Source organism: Giraffa tippelskirchi, chromosome 7, assembly GCF_054371585.1.
Source record: "Giraffa tippelskirchi isolate mGirTip1 chromosome 7, T2T-mGirTip1v1.2.pri, whole genome shotgun sequence".
In the NCBI taxonomy this organism is placed as follows: Eukaryota; Metazoa; Chordata; class Mammalia; order Artiodactyla; family Giraffidae; genus Giraffa; species Giraffa tippelskirchi.
This window is the reverse complement of record NC_137281.1, coordinates 136549751-136563198: the sequence shown is the minus strand read 5'-3', so window position 1 is coordinate 136563198 and position 13448 is coordinate 136549751. Positions and strand designations below refer to the sequence as shown.

At 38.8% G+C, this 13448-nt stretch overlaps 1 protein-coding gene across 4 annotated transcripts in view; it reads right to left on the bottom strand.

The window, feature by feature from the left end:
- SYNE2 (spectrin repeat containing nuclear envelope protein 2) overlaps nucleotides 1-13448 on the bottom strand; it is a 315802-nt gene that overhangs the window by 175308 nt on the left and 127046 nt on the right. For all 4 annotated transcript variants that reach the window (XM_081509857.1, XM_081509858.1, XM_081509859.1 and 1 more), the window contains exons 28-32: nucleotides 12172-12329; nucleotides 11204-11351; nucleotides 9786-10396; nucleotides 6724-6903; nucleotides 4568-4718 (exon numbers count right to left, since the gene is read on the bottom strand). In XM_081509857.1, the coding sequence (XP_081365983.1) occupies nucleotides 4568-4718; nucleotides 6724-6903; nucleotides 9786-10396; nucleotides 11204-11351; nucleotides 12172-12329 (1248 nt within the window). The remainder of the gene's footprint in view (nucleotides 1-4567; nucleotides 4719-6723; nucleotides 6904-9785; nucleotides 10397-11203; nucleotides 11352-12171; nucleotides 12330-13448) is intronic.

Sequence of the window (13448 nt, the reverse complement as noted above, 5' to 3'; positions counted from 1 at the left end):
TGGAATCCTACCCAGCAAGAAAACAGAACAAACTATCAATGCATGGAAGAGCCTGGATGAATCTCCAAAAAATTATGCTGAATGAAAATAACCAATCCCTAAAGGTTATACTTTAGGCTTCCCTTGTGGCTCAGCTGGTAAAGAATCCGCCAGCAATGCAGGAGACCTGGGTTCGATCCCTGGGTTGGGAAGATCCCCTGGAGAAGGAAAAGGCTACCCACTCCAGTAGTCTTGGGCTTCCCTTGTGGCTCACCTGGTAAAGAATCTGCCTATAATGTGGGAGACCTGGGTTCAATCCCTGGGTTGGGAAGATACCCTGGAGAAGGGAAAAGCTACCCACTCCAGTATTCTGGCCGGAGAATGCCATGCACTATATAGTCCATGCGGTCGCAAAGAGTCAGACATGACTGAGCAACTTTCACTCAAAGGTTATGCACTATATGATTTCATTTATATAACATTTTTTTTGCAAAGACAAAATTTCAGAAATGAAGAACATATTAGTGGTTGTGAGGAGGTGGGAGCAAGAGGGAAATGGTAGGGCTATAAGATGACCACACCAGGTATCATGTGGTGATGGAAGTGTTCTTTCTCTTGATTGTATCATTGTCTGCAACCTGACTGCAATATTGTACTATAGTTATACCAGACATTACCACTGGGGAAACTTGAGTAAAGAGTACACAGGATCTCTCTGTATTATGTCTTATAACTGTATGTGAATCTATAATTATCTCAAATTAAAAGCTCAATTTAAAAAATGAAATTTACTTAAATGTTTTAAATGAAAAAAAAACCAAAACAAAACTGGGCAGTCTCTGTCTCCTGACCTGAAGTTGACTAATACTTTGGCAAAGGAGAGATGTAGACTCTGGTGTTTTTTTCCTTCCCATTCAGGACACTTGTTCAATTAAATTAAAAAAATACATATATATGCATATACATATATATGTATGTATCCTGTTCTTTATTACGTTCAAAGAGCTTTGTTGTTAACACTGACACAAGCTACTGGTGGGTGATGAGAAAGCAAGAGCAGGAGAGGACACCTCTAGTATTAACAGGAGCTGCAGGTTTTGTCCTACAATGAATGGAAGGAGTAAATAAAGGAAACCAGATACCCCCTGACATTTCCCAAACTTTAACAGTCCCCTGACAGTCTAGCCTTCTAGTCTTACTTTTGCACTTCTGCCTTTCATTAAAGAGAGTGGAAATTCGGCACCATATCCTAGATAAATATCCAGGTTTCTATGGTTCTGAAGGATAAAAGTTCTCAGTGGTATCACACTTCAGTCACTGGTGCAAAGTACCATGAAAATACATATGACAGAAATGGATTGTTTCTCAAGACCGGACCTAAGTCATCACAAAATTAACTGAGAGTTACATTAACAGCTGGTACTACAATTTGCTTTTTCCAGACAGGTTAAAAAAAAGCATTAGAGAAAAATGATTAAACACAAGTGTACTTCTATATCTCCCATACAAAATGATAAATTATTTCAGCAAATATACAAAGATACCATGCTAGATATAAGATTCTCAATCTAATAGTAAAACCCTGGACATTTATACATTTCTTAAATTAGTTGTTTTATTAATTTCAAGATATTCTTGTGAGCAAATCTTTACACTTGAGAAAGAGGTATAGAGCTAGCCATTTTTTACTTCTACAATACATGTTTCAAATACGTCTTCAGGGAAGACAATATTACGATTGAAACACAACTTTGTAGTCAGACAGGCTGAGCTTAAACAATAATTCTGTCACTTCTTAGCCATATAATCTTTGGAAAGTTATTTAACCTCTATCCTTACTTTATTTTTTTTGTTTACAGAGAAAGTTGCTAATCTGTCCAGCCAAGCCGGGCGTGGGGGGTGGGTGCAGGTTATGCCATCACAGTGGGCCTGGTAGGTAGAATATCAAGCCAGAGAGGATTATTCTTAAGACTTAAGGTTTACTTTTGTTTGCCTTGTTAGGTTTTGGACTTATCTGGTGGGACCCAATACTTCTTTCTTCTTTCCTATTCCTCTCTTTTGGAGTGGATATGTCTGTCCTATACCTGTCTCACCACTATATTTTGAAAGCATATAATTTGTTTGGTTTCATGGGTTCACAGCTGCAGTGTATAAGAAAGTGATTAAACAGACCTCAATTAAACAGAGTCAGGAGATCAGATAGGGTAGCAGAGCCCAACAGGAAGAAGAAAGATTCCTTTATCAGCAAGGCCTTAAGCCAATGAAAGGCCATGAACTCTGTTTACTGCTGCCTGCCCAACTTCCTTTTCCCCCCTATAAAAGCATTCTCTTTTCATTGCTGTGTGAGCATTCTCCTTTCATTGCTGTGTGAGGAACCGCACATGACTTCAACAGTCTCAGATCCTGAAATGCAATTCTGTGTTGATCCTGAACAAATCCCTTTTTGCTGGTGGAATATCTGTCAGTCTGTTTTAGATAAACAAGAGGAATTTCCCTCAAAATGAACTGAACCTTAAGTTTCACTCATATCTAATTTAGATGATATTTAGATGAGATGTTGGACTTTGCTGGAGCAAGTTAAGACTTCTAGGGCTACAGACATATGTATACCTATGGCTGATTCATGTTGATACATGGCAGAAACCAACACAATATTGTAAAGCAATTATCCTCCAATTAAAAATAAATTAATTTAGAAAAGACTTTTAGGGCTTATGGGAAAGAATGAAAAACTTTACTTGTAAGAAGTACATGTTTTGGGTCAAGGGCAGAATGTTAAACTGTGAGAACTGTCTTCAGAACTATATGAAACCAATTTACGTTGTTTATAAGCCTACCTACAGTCTATGGTATTTTTTTTAATGCAGTCCAAGTGGAAAAAGACAATAGCCATTAGAGGGGCTAATCATGGCAGAGGGGTCAAGACCTGAACCTAGATTCCCAGCAGAGAGACTTACCCAAGAGAGGGGCTTACTGCCTGAAGGAGACAGAAGTTTTATTATTCAGATAAATAACTTGCCCAGAAAGCATATTGTACCATTAATGGGTTGATTAAGTACTAGGCACTCTGCAGGCCCTATACAGATGCTACCTCACCTAATCAGGAAAGCAGCAGCTTTCTGCTGGTAACAGGATCCCACTTAATGGGACAAAGGCAGGACTTTAGGACTGGGGAGGATTGACACAAACCAAGAATAGCTGCAAGTCAAGAAGGATCCGCTCTCTGGTCAGTTTGAAAGGCAGGGACTCAGGATCTGTGAGTATCTAAGGCAGAGACCTGGATCCTGAAACAAGAGCACAGGCTGGAAAATGGGGGTGGAGTAGAAAAGTAGCTGTGTGAACTGGGACATGTTTTAGACAAAGACTAAATTGTCCGTAAGAATCTGGTCTACAGGCATTCCTCAGAGACATTGCAGGTTTGGGTCCAGACCACGGAAGTAAAGGAAGTATTGCAATAACACAAGTCACGTGAATATTTTAGTTTCCAGATACATTTAAAAATTTTGTTTACATTACACTGCAGTCCATGAAGTGTGCAATAGCATTATGTCTTAAACAACGCACATATTTTAATTTAAAAATACTTCACTGCTAAAAACACTCTGACCATTTTCTGAACCTTTAGCAAGCCATAACCTTTGCTGGTGAAGGGTTTGAAATACTGCAAGAATTACCAAAATGTGACACAGAGGCACAAAGTGAGAAAATGCTGTTGGAAAAATGGTATCGATAAACTTGCTTGACAAAGGGTTGCCACAAACTTACAATTTGTAAAAGACACAATAAAGCAAAGTCTAATAAAATGAAGTATGTCTATATATAAGCTTCACTAATGTTGCTCTCAGTCACTGGGAAGTTTAATAAAATTGTTTTCTACCAGCCAGGTATATCTAGTAGATGACATTTCACACACGCCTCTGACACTCTGACAGCACTTCAGTATAGAATACTCGGAGAACCAAGAGGAGATGCAACTTTCTGGTGTATAAGAATACAGTGTAGCATATTCTTTTCTAACCATTCCATTCTGCCACTTTGGTTGATAACCACATAAAATCATAGAAAATAATGACATCTAGTGTCCAAAACTGTAATTCTTCTTAGACTATAAAGTTGTGATTGGCAAGGCTATGAACACAGATGGAGCAACTTGGAGATAAGCTCACACATCTTTACAGAAAGCGAAGAAATAAAAAGATAATTTTTTCTTTATCCACTAACAACCAATTTTAGGGATTTTCCTAGTACCCTCTTTCTCTTAGGGCTGTGCTGAAGTCAGGTTCTTCTTAGGTGAAAGTCAGTACACAGACTGTTCCAACCTTTCAGCAAGGGCAAGCCCAGACTCCAACAGAACCATACCACGAATATCAAAACCCAAACAGATGCAACCCAGTATTAACTTGGGGACCAACATTTTTTCAAGCCCTGGAGATAAACTGAATAAATTCTTGGATACCTGGTAAAACAGAGTCACTAATAACTACTTCTAAACTACATTTTGAAAATTATTCCATTGATAATCTTCTCTCTATTGTCAGGCTTGCAATCGAGGCCGCCGTGTAAAGTTTCCTTTGGAATTTGGACTCACCTCTGCTATCCTTTTCTTCAAGTTCTCCTTGCCCATGTAGGAAGCCTGGAGGGAGATGACATTCTCTTCTTTTTGAATCAATGTTGTCAGGGCACTTTTAAAATTCTGATACTGTTTTAAGAGCTCCAAAACTCTTTCACATTGGTCAAGGCTATGAAAAAAGTAACACAGCTAAATTTCTGAAAGTTACAAAACCATTCATTCTCTTTGTAGTATGCTACAAAAATAACCTAATAAGTTATAGAAAGATGTTTCCTCTAGACATGGTTTATAATGTTGTTTTACAATTTAACCCAAGAATGATGGTATATGTAATTATTTGACAAATGGATGGTCTAAACAAGGGCTGGATTACTATTTTCACCAGGTCAATATTAAGTTACCAGATGTAAGCTCTAGACAGAAATACAGGATTCATAACCTTAAGGAATCAGCACTTCGATTTCATCATTAACTAAAAAATATCCTGGAAAATGATGTCTCTTTAGCATTATTTTTGGATATTGTTTCAATGTTAATTCAATTTGATTCAATTATGTCTATTTCAACTCATTATAGATTTTAGCCATTTTTTAAAAAAAAAAAGCTTAAGTAGAATACATGATGTGCAGTTAAAAGACAGCTGGTTTCTATTTATGGCTGGGTAAAATTAGTCATGTGACCTTAAGTAAGTTACTTCAGGCTCTGTGGACCTCACTTCTTTCCTCTGTAAAATTCAAGGGTGGACTAGATCAAACACCACAGACGGGCTTCATCTTGAATACTGTATACTCAGGTTCCAGTAGGAAGCAGAAGGTATACTCAGACGGAGTTCTGTGGTGGAAGGACCACTGAGGGTAGAGTTAAGTGAAGCTACAAGGGAGCTGAGACACCTACAGACTAAGGTTTCCAATAACAGAAGCACCACCTGCCCTCCAGAGGAAAGAGGGAAAGTGCCCGGAGCCCAAGAGGGAGCCAACAAGAGCAGTCAGACCCTCTGCTGAAAAGGGGGGGGGGGTTTAGACCACCTTGACTTCTCTCTCTTCTTGCTCACGAATCTCCTACTAGTCGGTCCCACTTCCTAACCCAACTGGAACCCTTGGCTTGAGTGGTACGGTCCCTGGAATGTTCAGCCCTCCCAGCCACTCCCACCCTCAGGCAGAAAATAAAGGGAGAAGATAAGGATGAAGACTATCCAGCTGCACTGCCAACCAGGACTGGTGAGTATTGCCTGCTACAAAATTAAGAAAACTTCTGAGCCTTGTCCAGGCTCTGTAGGAAAGATGGTGGTAATTGACTGACAACACCTGTTATTCAAGTAGACAGGTGTGGTAGAGTAATGCCCCCAACTCCCAAAGACATCCACATCCTCATCCCTGGATCCTGCAAACACCTTATATACATAGCAAAAGGAACTCTGCAGATGTGACTAAATTAAGGAACTTAAAATAGGGACATTTTCCTGGATTATCTGAATGGGTGCAGCATAATGACAAGGCCCTTATAAGAAGGAGACAGGAGGGTCAGAGTCAGAAGGAGATGTGATAACAAAAGCAGAGATGAAAGAAAGACAGAGATTGAGATCTGAAGATGCTACTCTGCTGGCCTTAAAGATGGAAGGGGACACAAGCCAAGGAATGTAACAGGCAGCCTCCAGAAAAGGGAAAAGGCAAGGAAGTGGATTCTCTCCTAGAGATTCCAAAAAGGAACGCAGCTTGGCTTTAGGTCTTCCAACCTCCAGACTGTACGATAAGTTTGTGTTGCCTTTAAGCCACTACATTTGTGGTCATTTTATGTTGCCTTTAAGCCACTATTTGTGGTCATTATTACAGAAGCAACAGAAAACTAATACAAGTGGGGCAACAGTAATTATAAATACACTATATATATTTGTCCTCTCTCTTAGATAACCTTTTAAATTCATTTGCCCATAACCTAGGATTCCAGGTCTTGCCCCAGACATTGGTCTAGTGAGTTCAGTGTGAAAATCTTAAGTTGGCCTCTCCTTGAAGCCCAAGAGACTGTGTTATCAACATACAAATTCCAAAAAGTTAACTGTGCCACAGACAATTTTTCAGATTTGGGAGGGGTTTGGGTTTTTTTTATTATTATTATTTATTTTTTATTATTTTATTATTATTTTTTTATTATTATTATTCTCTATTTTTTTTCCTTACCATTCTGTGACCAAGGTTTTTGCATTCTCCCACAAGAGTGCTGTGTCCTGGCACCTTTGACTCAGGGCTTTGTCTCTGCCATCTTTGAATTGAGGAAGAGAATTCACCATTTCTTGCAAGTGTTTCTTTTCTTTTTCATATTCATCTAGGTCCTTATCCAGTCTGATTAAGGATTTTCTCCTTGAACATGAGAGAGAAAAGTTTAATTGCAGAGTATCAATATTGGCCAATTTTGATTCAATACAAATATGGGTAATTCGTGGAGCACATTAACTTTAATTTGCCCTCATGACATTTATGCCAAGATCACACATTCAGGAGGTTCTGCATTTCCAGAACTAGTTTGTGTTTTAAATAGAACAGACATACAAAACCATGAGCAGTAACATTTCTCAGTGATGAATACACTTATAAAGGGTGTGTATATGCATATGAGAAAAAAGAAAGAGAATATGTGTGCATGGGTGGGATAGAAAGGATGATATGGAGAGAAGAAAATAGACATACAGCAGAACACTGCAAGCCCTTCAGGCAGGGCACAAGGGGGTAAGAAGAAAGGGGAATGCAAATGTGTACAAAAAGCCCCCCAAAACAAAGAAGAGTCATTTGAACTAAGGGTTTTAACGTACAAATTAACCCTGGCAGGGCTAACTCCATTTGCTTAGGTCTAAACTGCTTTTATCAGATACTCTCTCTGTCTCTACTTTCTCTCTTCCAACTCTCTACTGAATCCACTCCAATAAGGCGCTCACTCCTCCAAGACTGCTTGTCAAGCTACCCAGTAACTTTCACATTGCTAATCCCATGTCCCAATCTCCATCATCTCCTTCCTTCAACAGTAGGCAGCATATGACTCAGCTAATAGCTTCTCCTCATTGAAAGGCCTTTTCACTTAACCTCCAGGATTCTCTTGACTTCCCTCCAAAATCATTGCAGATAGTGAATGCAGCCATGAAATTAAAAGACACTTGCTCCTTGGAAGGGAGAAGGCACTCCAGTACTTTTGCCTGGAGAATCCCATAGATGGAGGAGCCTGGTAGGCTGCAGTCCATGGGGTCACTAGGAGTTGGACACAACTAAGCGACTTCCCTTTCACTTTTCCTTTTCATGCATTGGAGAAGGAAATGGCAACCCACTCCAGTGTTCTTTCCTGGAGAATCCCAGGGATGGGGGAGCCTGGTGGGCTGCCGTCTATGGGATCTCACAGAGTCGGACATGACTGAAGCGACTTAGCAGCAGCAGCAGCAGCAGCTCCTTGGAAGAAACACTATGACAAACATAGACAGGATGACTTTGCGACATGCATATGCAAACCTAGAGACATTACTTTGCTGACAAAGGTCCAAATAGTCAAAGCTATGGTTTTTCCAGTAGTCACGTACGGATGTGAGAGTTGGACATAAAGAAAGCTGAGCGTCAGAGAATTGATGCTTTTGAACTGTGGTTTGGAGAAGACTCTTGAGAGTCCCTTGAATTGCAAGAAGGTCAAACCAGTCAATCCTAAAGGAAATGAATCTTGAATATACACTGGAAGGACCGATGCTGAAGTTGAAGCTCCAATACTTTGGCCACCTGATGCGAAAAGCTGACTGATGCTGGGAAAGATTGAAGGCAGGAGGAGAAGGGGACCACAAAGGATGAGATGGTTGGATGGCATCACCAACTCGATGGACATGGGTTTGAGCAAGCTCTGAGAGACGGCGAAAGCCTTCTCTGTAAAGCTGTGCCTAATGACCACTTTTGAATTGCAACCACCTCCTCCTTCTCTGATTAACTTTTCCCCATAGCCTTTATCACCAGCACACATATTGCATATCTTCTTCTTTCCACTAGATAATAAGCTCTACAAAGGGAAAGAATTTTTGTCTGTTTTGTTAACTGCTATAGCCCCAGGACCTAAAACAGTGCCTGGCTTGTTCTATTGATAACTCAATTAAAAATTAAAGCAACTTACCATCTATCAACATGTAGTTTTCACTTATAAATTAATATTTATTACTAACTTATGTATAAATCTATAATAAACACATTAACAATCAATAACTAAATCAGTTCCATGCCTCATTAAGAACTGGAGCACTGCAGAAACAGACGTCTCATTGAGACGGAGAGCTCAGGGAGATTTCAGAGGGAAGAGCTTAATCAGCTAAAGAGCCCTGGGAGAGCACTGAACCTGAGGGATTAGAGGCGGACAGAAGAAGAGCCAGAAAAAGGGAGGGGTTTAGAAGGCGGAGGCTGCTGCCCCTGCCGCTAAGTAGCTTCAGTTGTGTTCAGACTCTGTGCAACCCCATAGACGGCAGCCCACCAGGCTCCTCTGTTCCTGGGATTCTCCAGGCAAGAGTACTGGAGTGGGCTGCCATTGCCTTCTCCTAGAAGGGGGAGGGGAGCTCCACAAAAGTAACTCTTTGGCTAGCTTTTGCTAACCTTTTCATTTTCAGGATCTGAATGCCAGCATTAGAGGAGCAGCACTCACGAAGAAGGCTGCCAACTGAATTGATTTTGGAGACTCTCCAAAGTCAACACTAAATTTAGTTTACCTATTAAACTCAGTCCCCTGCATTCCCACTCCGTCCCCAACCTAATCCTGCTGGGAAGAGGGGAAGGGACCCAAAAAATGAAGGAAGAAGTAGAGACAAGGTGGCACGTGCATCTTCCACCTGTCTATCATCAAATGTGTGTAGTTTCCCAGGACTTCCCCCATCAAGAGAACTCCATAATAAATACACAGCAGTCAAGAGACTTTTCAGCAACTCATGGACCTTATACATATCTTATTTCACCCTTCCTTCGTCCAGAAGAATGAAAACTTTAAAGAAAAAAATTATTTCCCTATAAAACTGAAAAAAAAAAAGAAAAAAATTATATAACACTTTGTAAAGGCATCATATCAACAAAAACGAAGTTTGTCTGAAAAGTCTACAAAAAAGAATGCTGAACCCTGAATAGAGGAGGATGGAACAGAAGTTGAAAAGACAAGGAAGCATTTATTTCACCTAATGGATACTTGAAAAAAACAAAACAGAAGAATGTCATCTTGTATGGAGATGGATAAAAATACCTACCTTTGTTTTATTGCTGGAACAGTCGGATCCTTCAGGCCAATTTTACTGATTTGATTGTGCACATCTTGAATATTTTTCAGGAGTTCATCATTCTTAAAAACACAAGCCCCTAGTAATTTGTCTTCTTCAGTGACTTCCTCCTGCCCACCAGAACAGTGTGTCTCAGATAAGTTTTTGGACAAGGCATCCAGAAGTTTTTCACAGGAGGTGTTTTCACCCTGTTCAGTGTCTTTAATGCTTATACCAAGCATCTTCAAACGCTCATCCAAATGTCTGGCCTTGTCTCTCATCTGATAAATTTCCCTCTCTTTATTTTCCACCGTCAAAGTATTTGCTGGTACCACCTGTGAATCTGAGGCTGAATGGTCTGTAAGAAGCTCACCAGAGAGTTCAGCTGCTCTCAGAGAAGCCAAAAAATCTTCCAGAGCTTTGAGAGCCTCTTTACTCTTCTGTACTCTGTGGTTCATTTCTTCCAGCTGTGTTCTGTGTTTCAGAATAATATTCTGCGCTGCATGCAGGTCAAGGGGGTGTAATTCCTTTAATGCAAAGTTGCCTGACTGTCCCAAATTCTTACATGTTTCAATCTGTTTTACTATGGAATCTTGGATATTCTAAAATAAAAGTAATAACAAAAGCTGAAAGACTGAGGTAGAAAAAAGAAAGACTGTATAACAGAAACTAACCCAGAATTACGTCACTAGATTTGATCTAGGAAATTGCTTCTCAATTTAACCAAGGTTGACAGTTTTGACAGAAGGAACATTTTAATTACAAATGATCCAATGACCCAGTTGTTTCCTTATCTGATAGCCTTCCTGACGTTTTGGTCTCCAAAAGTAAAGAGGTATATCAAATTATTGATGCAATGAAAATAATTACAGATTGATCTGCTGAGACATCTGTTTACAATTTGAAAAATAAAACAAATATTTTCAATTTAAGATGAGATTTGGAATAAGTAAACTACAGAATATGACAATTTAAGCTTCTGAGTCTATACAGATATTTAGGATTTCAGTCACTGGAGAAAGCATTCATTACCAAGCCTTTATTTATTTAAAAACTTTTTATTTTGTATTGGGATATAGCTGATTAATAATGTTGTGATGGTTGCAGGTGAACAGTGAAGGGACTCAGCCATACACATACCTGTATTCATTCTCCCCAAAACTCTCATCAAACCTTCATTTTTAATTCAAACAAAATACATTATTATTTACTCCAAGGTAACTACTTTTGAACTGGCAAGAAATTAAAGAGTTGAGAAATAAATAACAAGTCTATATTATTGAAGGTTTTTCTGTCATGGTTTATATTCTAAAGAAATACTATTGATGTTTAATAAAAAATCCATAAACATATATAAATCTCTGAAGAACTGATAACTCCATAAATATACTGTGAGAATTTATATTTACCCTCAGGTTTTGATAAATGTCATCAGCATCAGTGAGATGAAATTCCTGAATGGCCATTTCACAGAGGAGCAGGTCTGTGTCGCGGAGGAGCAGTGCCTCCCTCTCCATGGGTAACACCATCTGCAGTACAGTCTCTAAAGACTCCATTCTGGGTGAAAAATAAGCCAGACATTAGGGGAAAACACAGCAGAAAGTTATCCTATAAAACATATCAATGCCATTATTAACCAAGAACAGAACACAATTATTCTATGAAAATACATACAATAATATGTACAGATCATCATATTAAAAGTCAAACCCAGTGATCCACAATGGCAAAGAATGAGCTATGTGCTATATCCAAGTATTTTTGATAATTTAACTGATACTGCACTAAGTGGAAAACTGGTGTAAAACATACTAAGCTTTTCCCTCCCTTTTGACATATAAAATGCTTGGATGTAATTGAACCTTGCCTTGGTGACAAAGAAACTCACATGAATACTAATTATTTGATTAGTGGGAATATAATACTCTTCAAAGACTAAGCTAATTAATAACTTGAAATGTGTGAATCTGGATAAGTAGAATGCAGACTCTGAGCCTCAGTTTCATCTGATGTCAAATGGGTAGATGTGCTGGAATATGTAAAGAAAAAACAATAGCACTCTCATTCTAGAAATGAGGAAATCAAGGCCCAGAAGTCACATGATGTGCCCAAATTCAAGCTCAAGGGGAGACAGTGGGAAGCATAGCCTTTGGAACTCAACGGACTTTAAGTTCCACTTAAGTTTCTGGCTAGTGTGGCTTAGGTTTATGATTTAACCTCCTTCAGTAGCAGTTTCCTCATCAGCTTCTCTTATGGCTGCTGTGACAATTAAATAAAATAACACACTTAGTAAATATAATACTAACTTTGCTTAAAACAGCGTTAACAAATTAAGCATATTTAGTAACTGCATGGTTAATAGATCCCAGAATGATACCTGAACTTAAGAGTCATCTGAAGCTCTTTTTCTTTCTCCTTTAATTTGTCTCTTGCCTTAACTATAAAAGGCTTCTTAATGTCACTCTCAAGCTCTTCTAACTTCAATGAAGTGATTTCAAACTCTTTCCAGCAAGCATCAGTTTCATTTTTTAAGACCTGTGTGGAATACATAATTTATTAATGAATGGGTTAATAGGCACAATTATTCTATTCTTACAAAATGAAACATTCACAACTGTGGGCACAAAGTTTCACATGAAGATACATTTGAAAAGATATCTTCCAACCATCTACAAGTAAACTATCCTTTAGAGAACAATTACATTAACTGTGCTCTCAGAGGATCCACTGAAAGAAGTCAAGGGAACCAGCAACATGACTTTCAAAGAACACAAACCCCCTGCCTGAAGTGAGATACACAGAATACAACTCAGACACAGAGACGAAGGACAGAGATTCTATCAGATATTCTAGTTTTCTCTAGATAATCATTTTCTCCTTAAACTAAAACTGCAGCAAAACAGAATCATTTCTGTCAAATGAGAAGTGAATAAAATTAATTCATGATTTATTATCAAACATCTAAAATTCTATACTATTCCAAATCTTTATCTTGGTTCTATTTTTTTAAAAGAAGGCACTGCTATAAAATCTGAGTGTTCATCAGCATCATTTGTCCTTCACTTTCCCCAAGGATTAGTACAGTTTTTCTAATCAACTTATTATTCAGTCACAGGAGTAAGGTCTCAAGGCGATTTCTTAATTGTGATGAAAACATGCTAAATTCATCACTTGAACATCAGAGATTTTCACACATGAATTTTGCTTGTTCAGATGAAAAACAGAAAGGAGCCATTTGGTAGAATGTGACTCAGGAACTGGCATCTTAAAAGGCAGATAACTAGAAAATATCAGAGGCATTGAAGGAAGCACCCATGGCCTTTTCCCCACTGGATATGCCTTCTCTAAAGGTTTACTCTTATGTACTTCCAAGCATACAAGGATGCTGCACAGTAATGTTGATTATATTCTAAATAAGAAACATACTTTTAAAAATCAATTAATTAATTTTTGGTTGTACTGGGTCTTCATTGCTAGGCAAAGGTTTTCTCTAGTTGCAGCAAGTTAGGGGTTACTCTCTAGTTGCACTGCATGGGTTTCTCTCTGCAGTGGCTTCTCTTGTTGCAGAGTGTGGGCTCCAGGGCAAGTAGGGTTCAGTATTTGCAGCACATGGACTCAGTAGTTGCAGTGCTTGGGCTTACTTGCCCAGTGGCA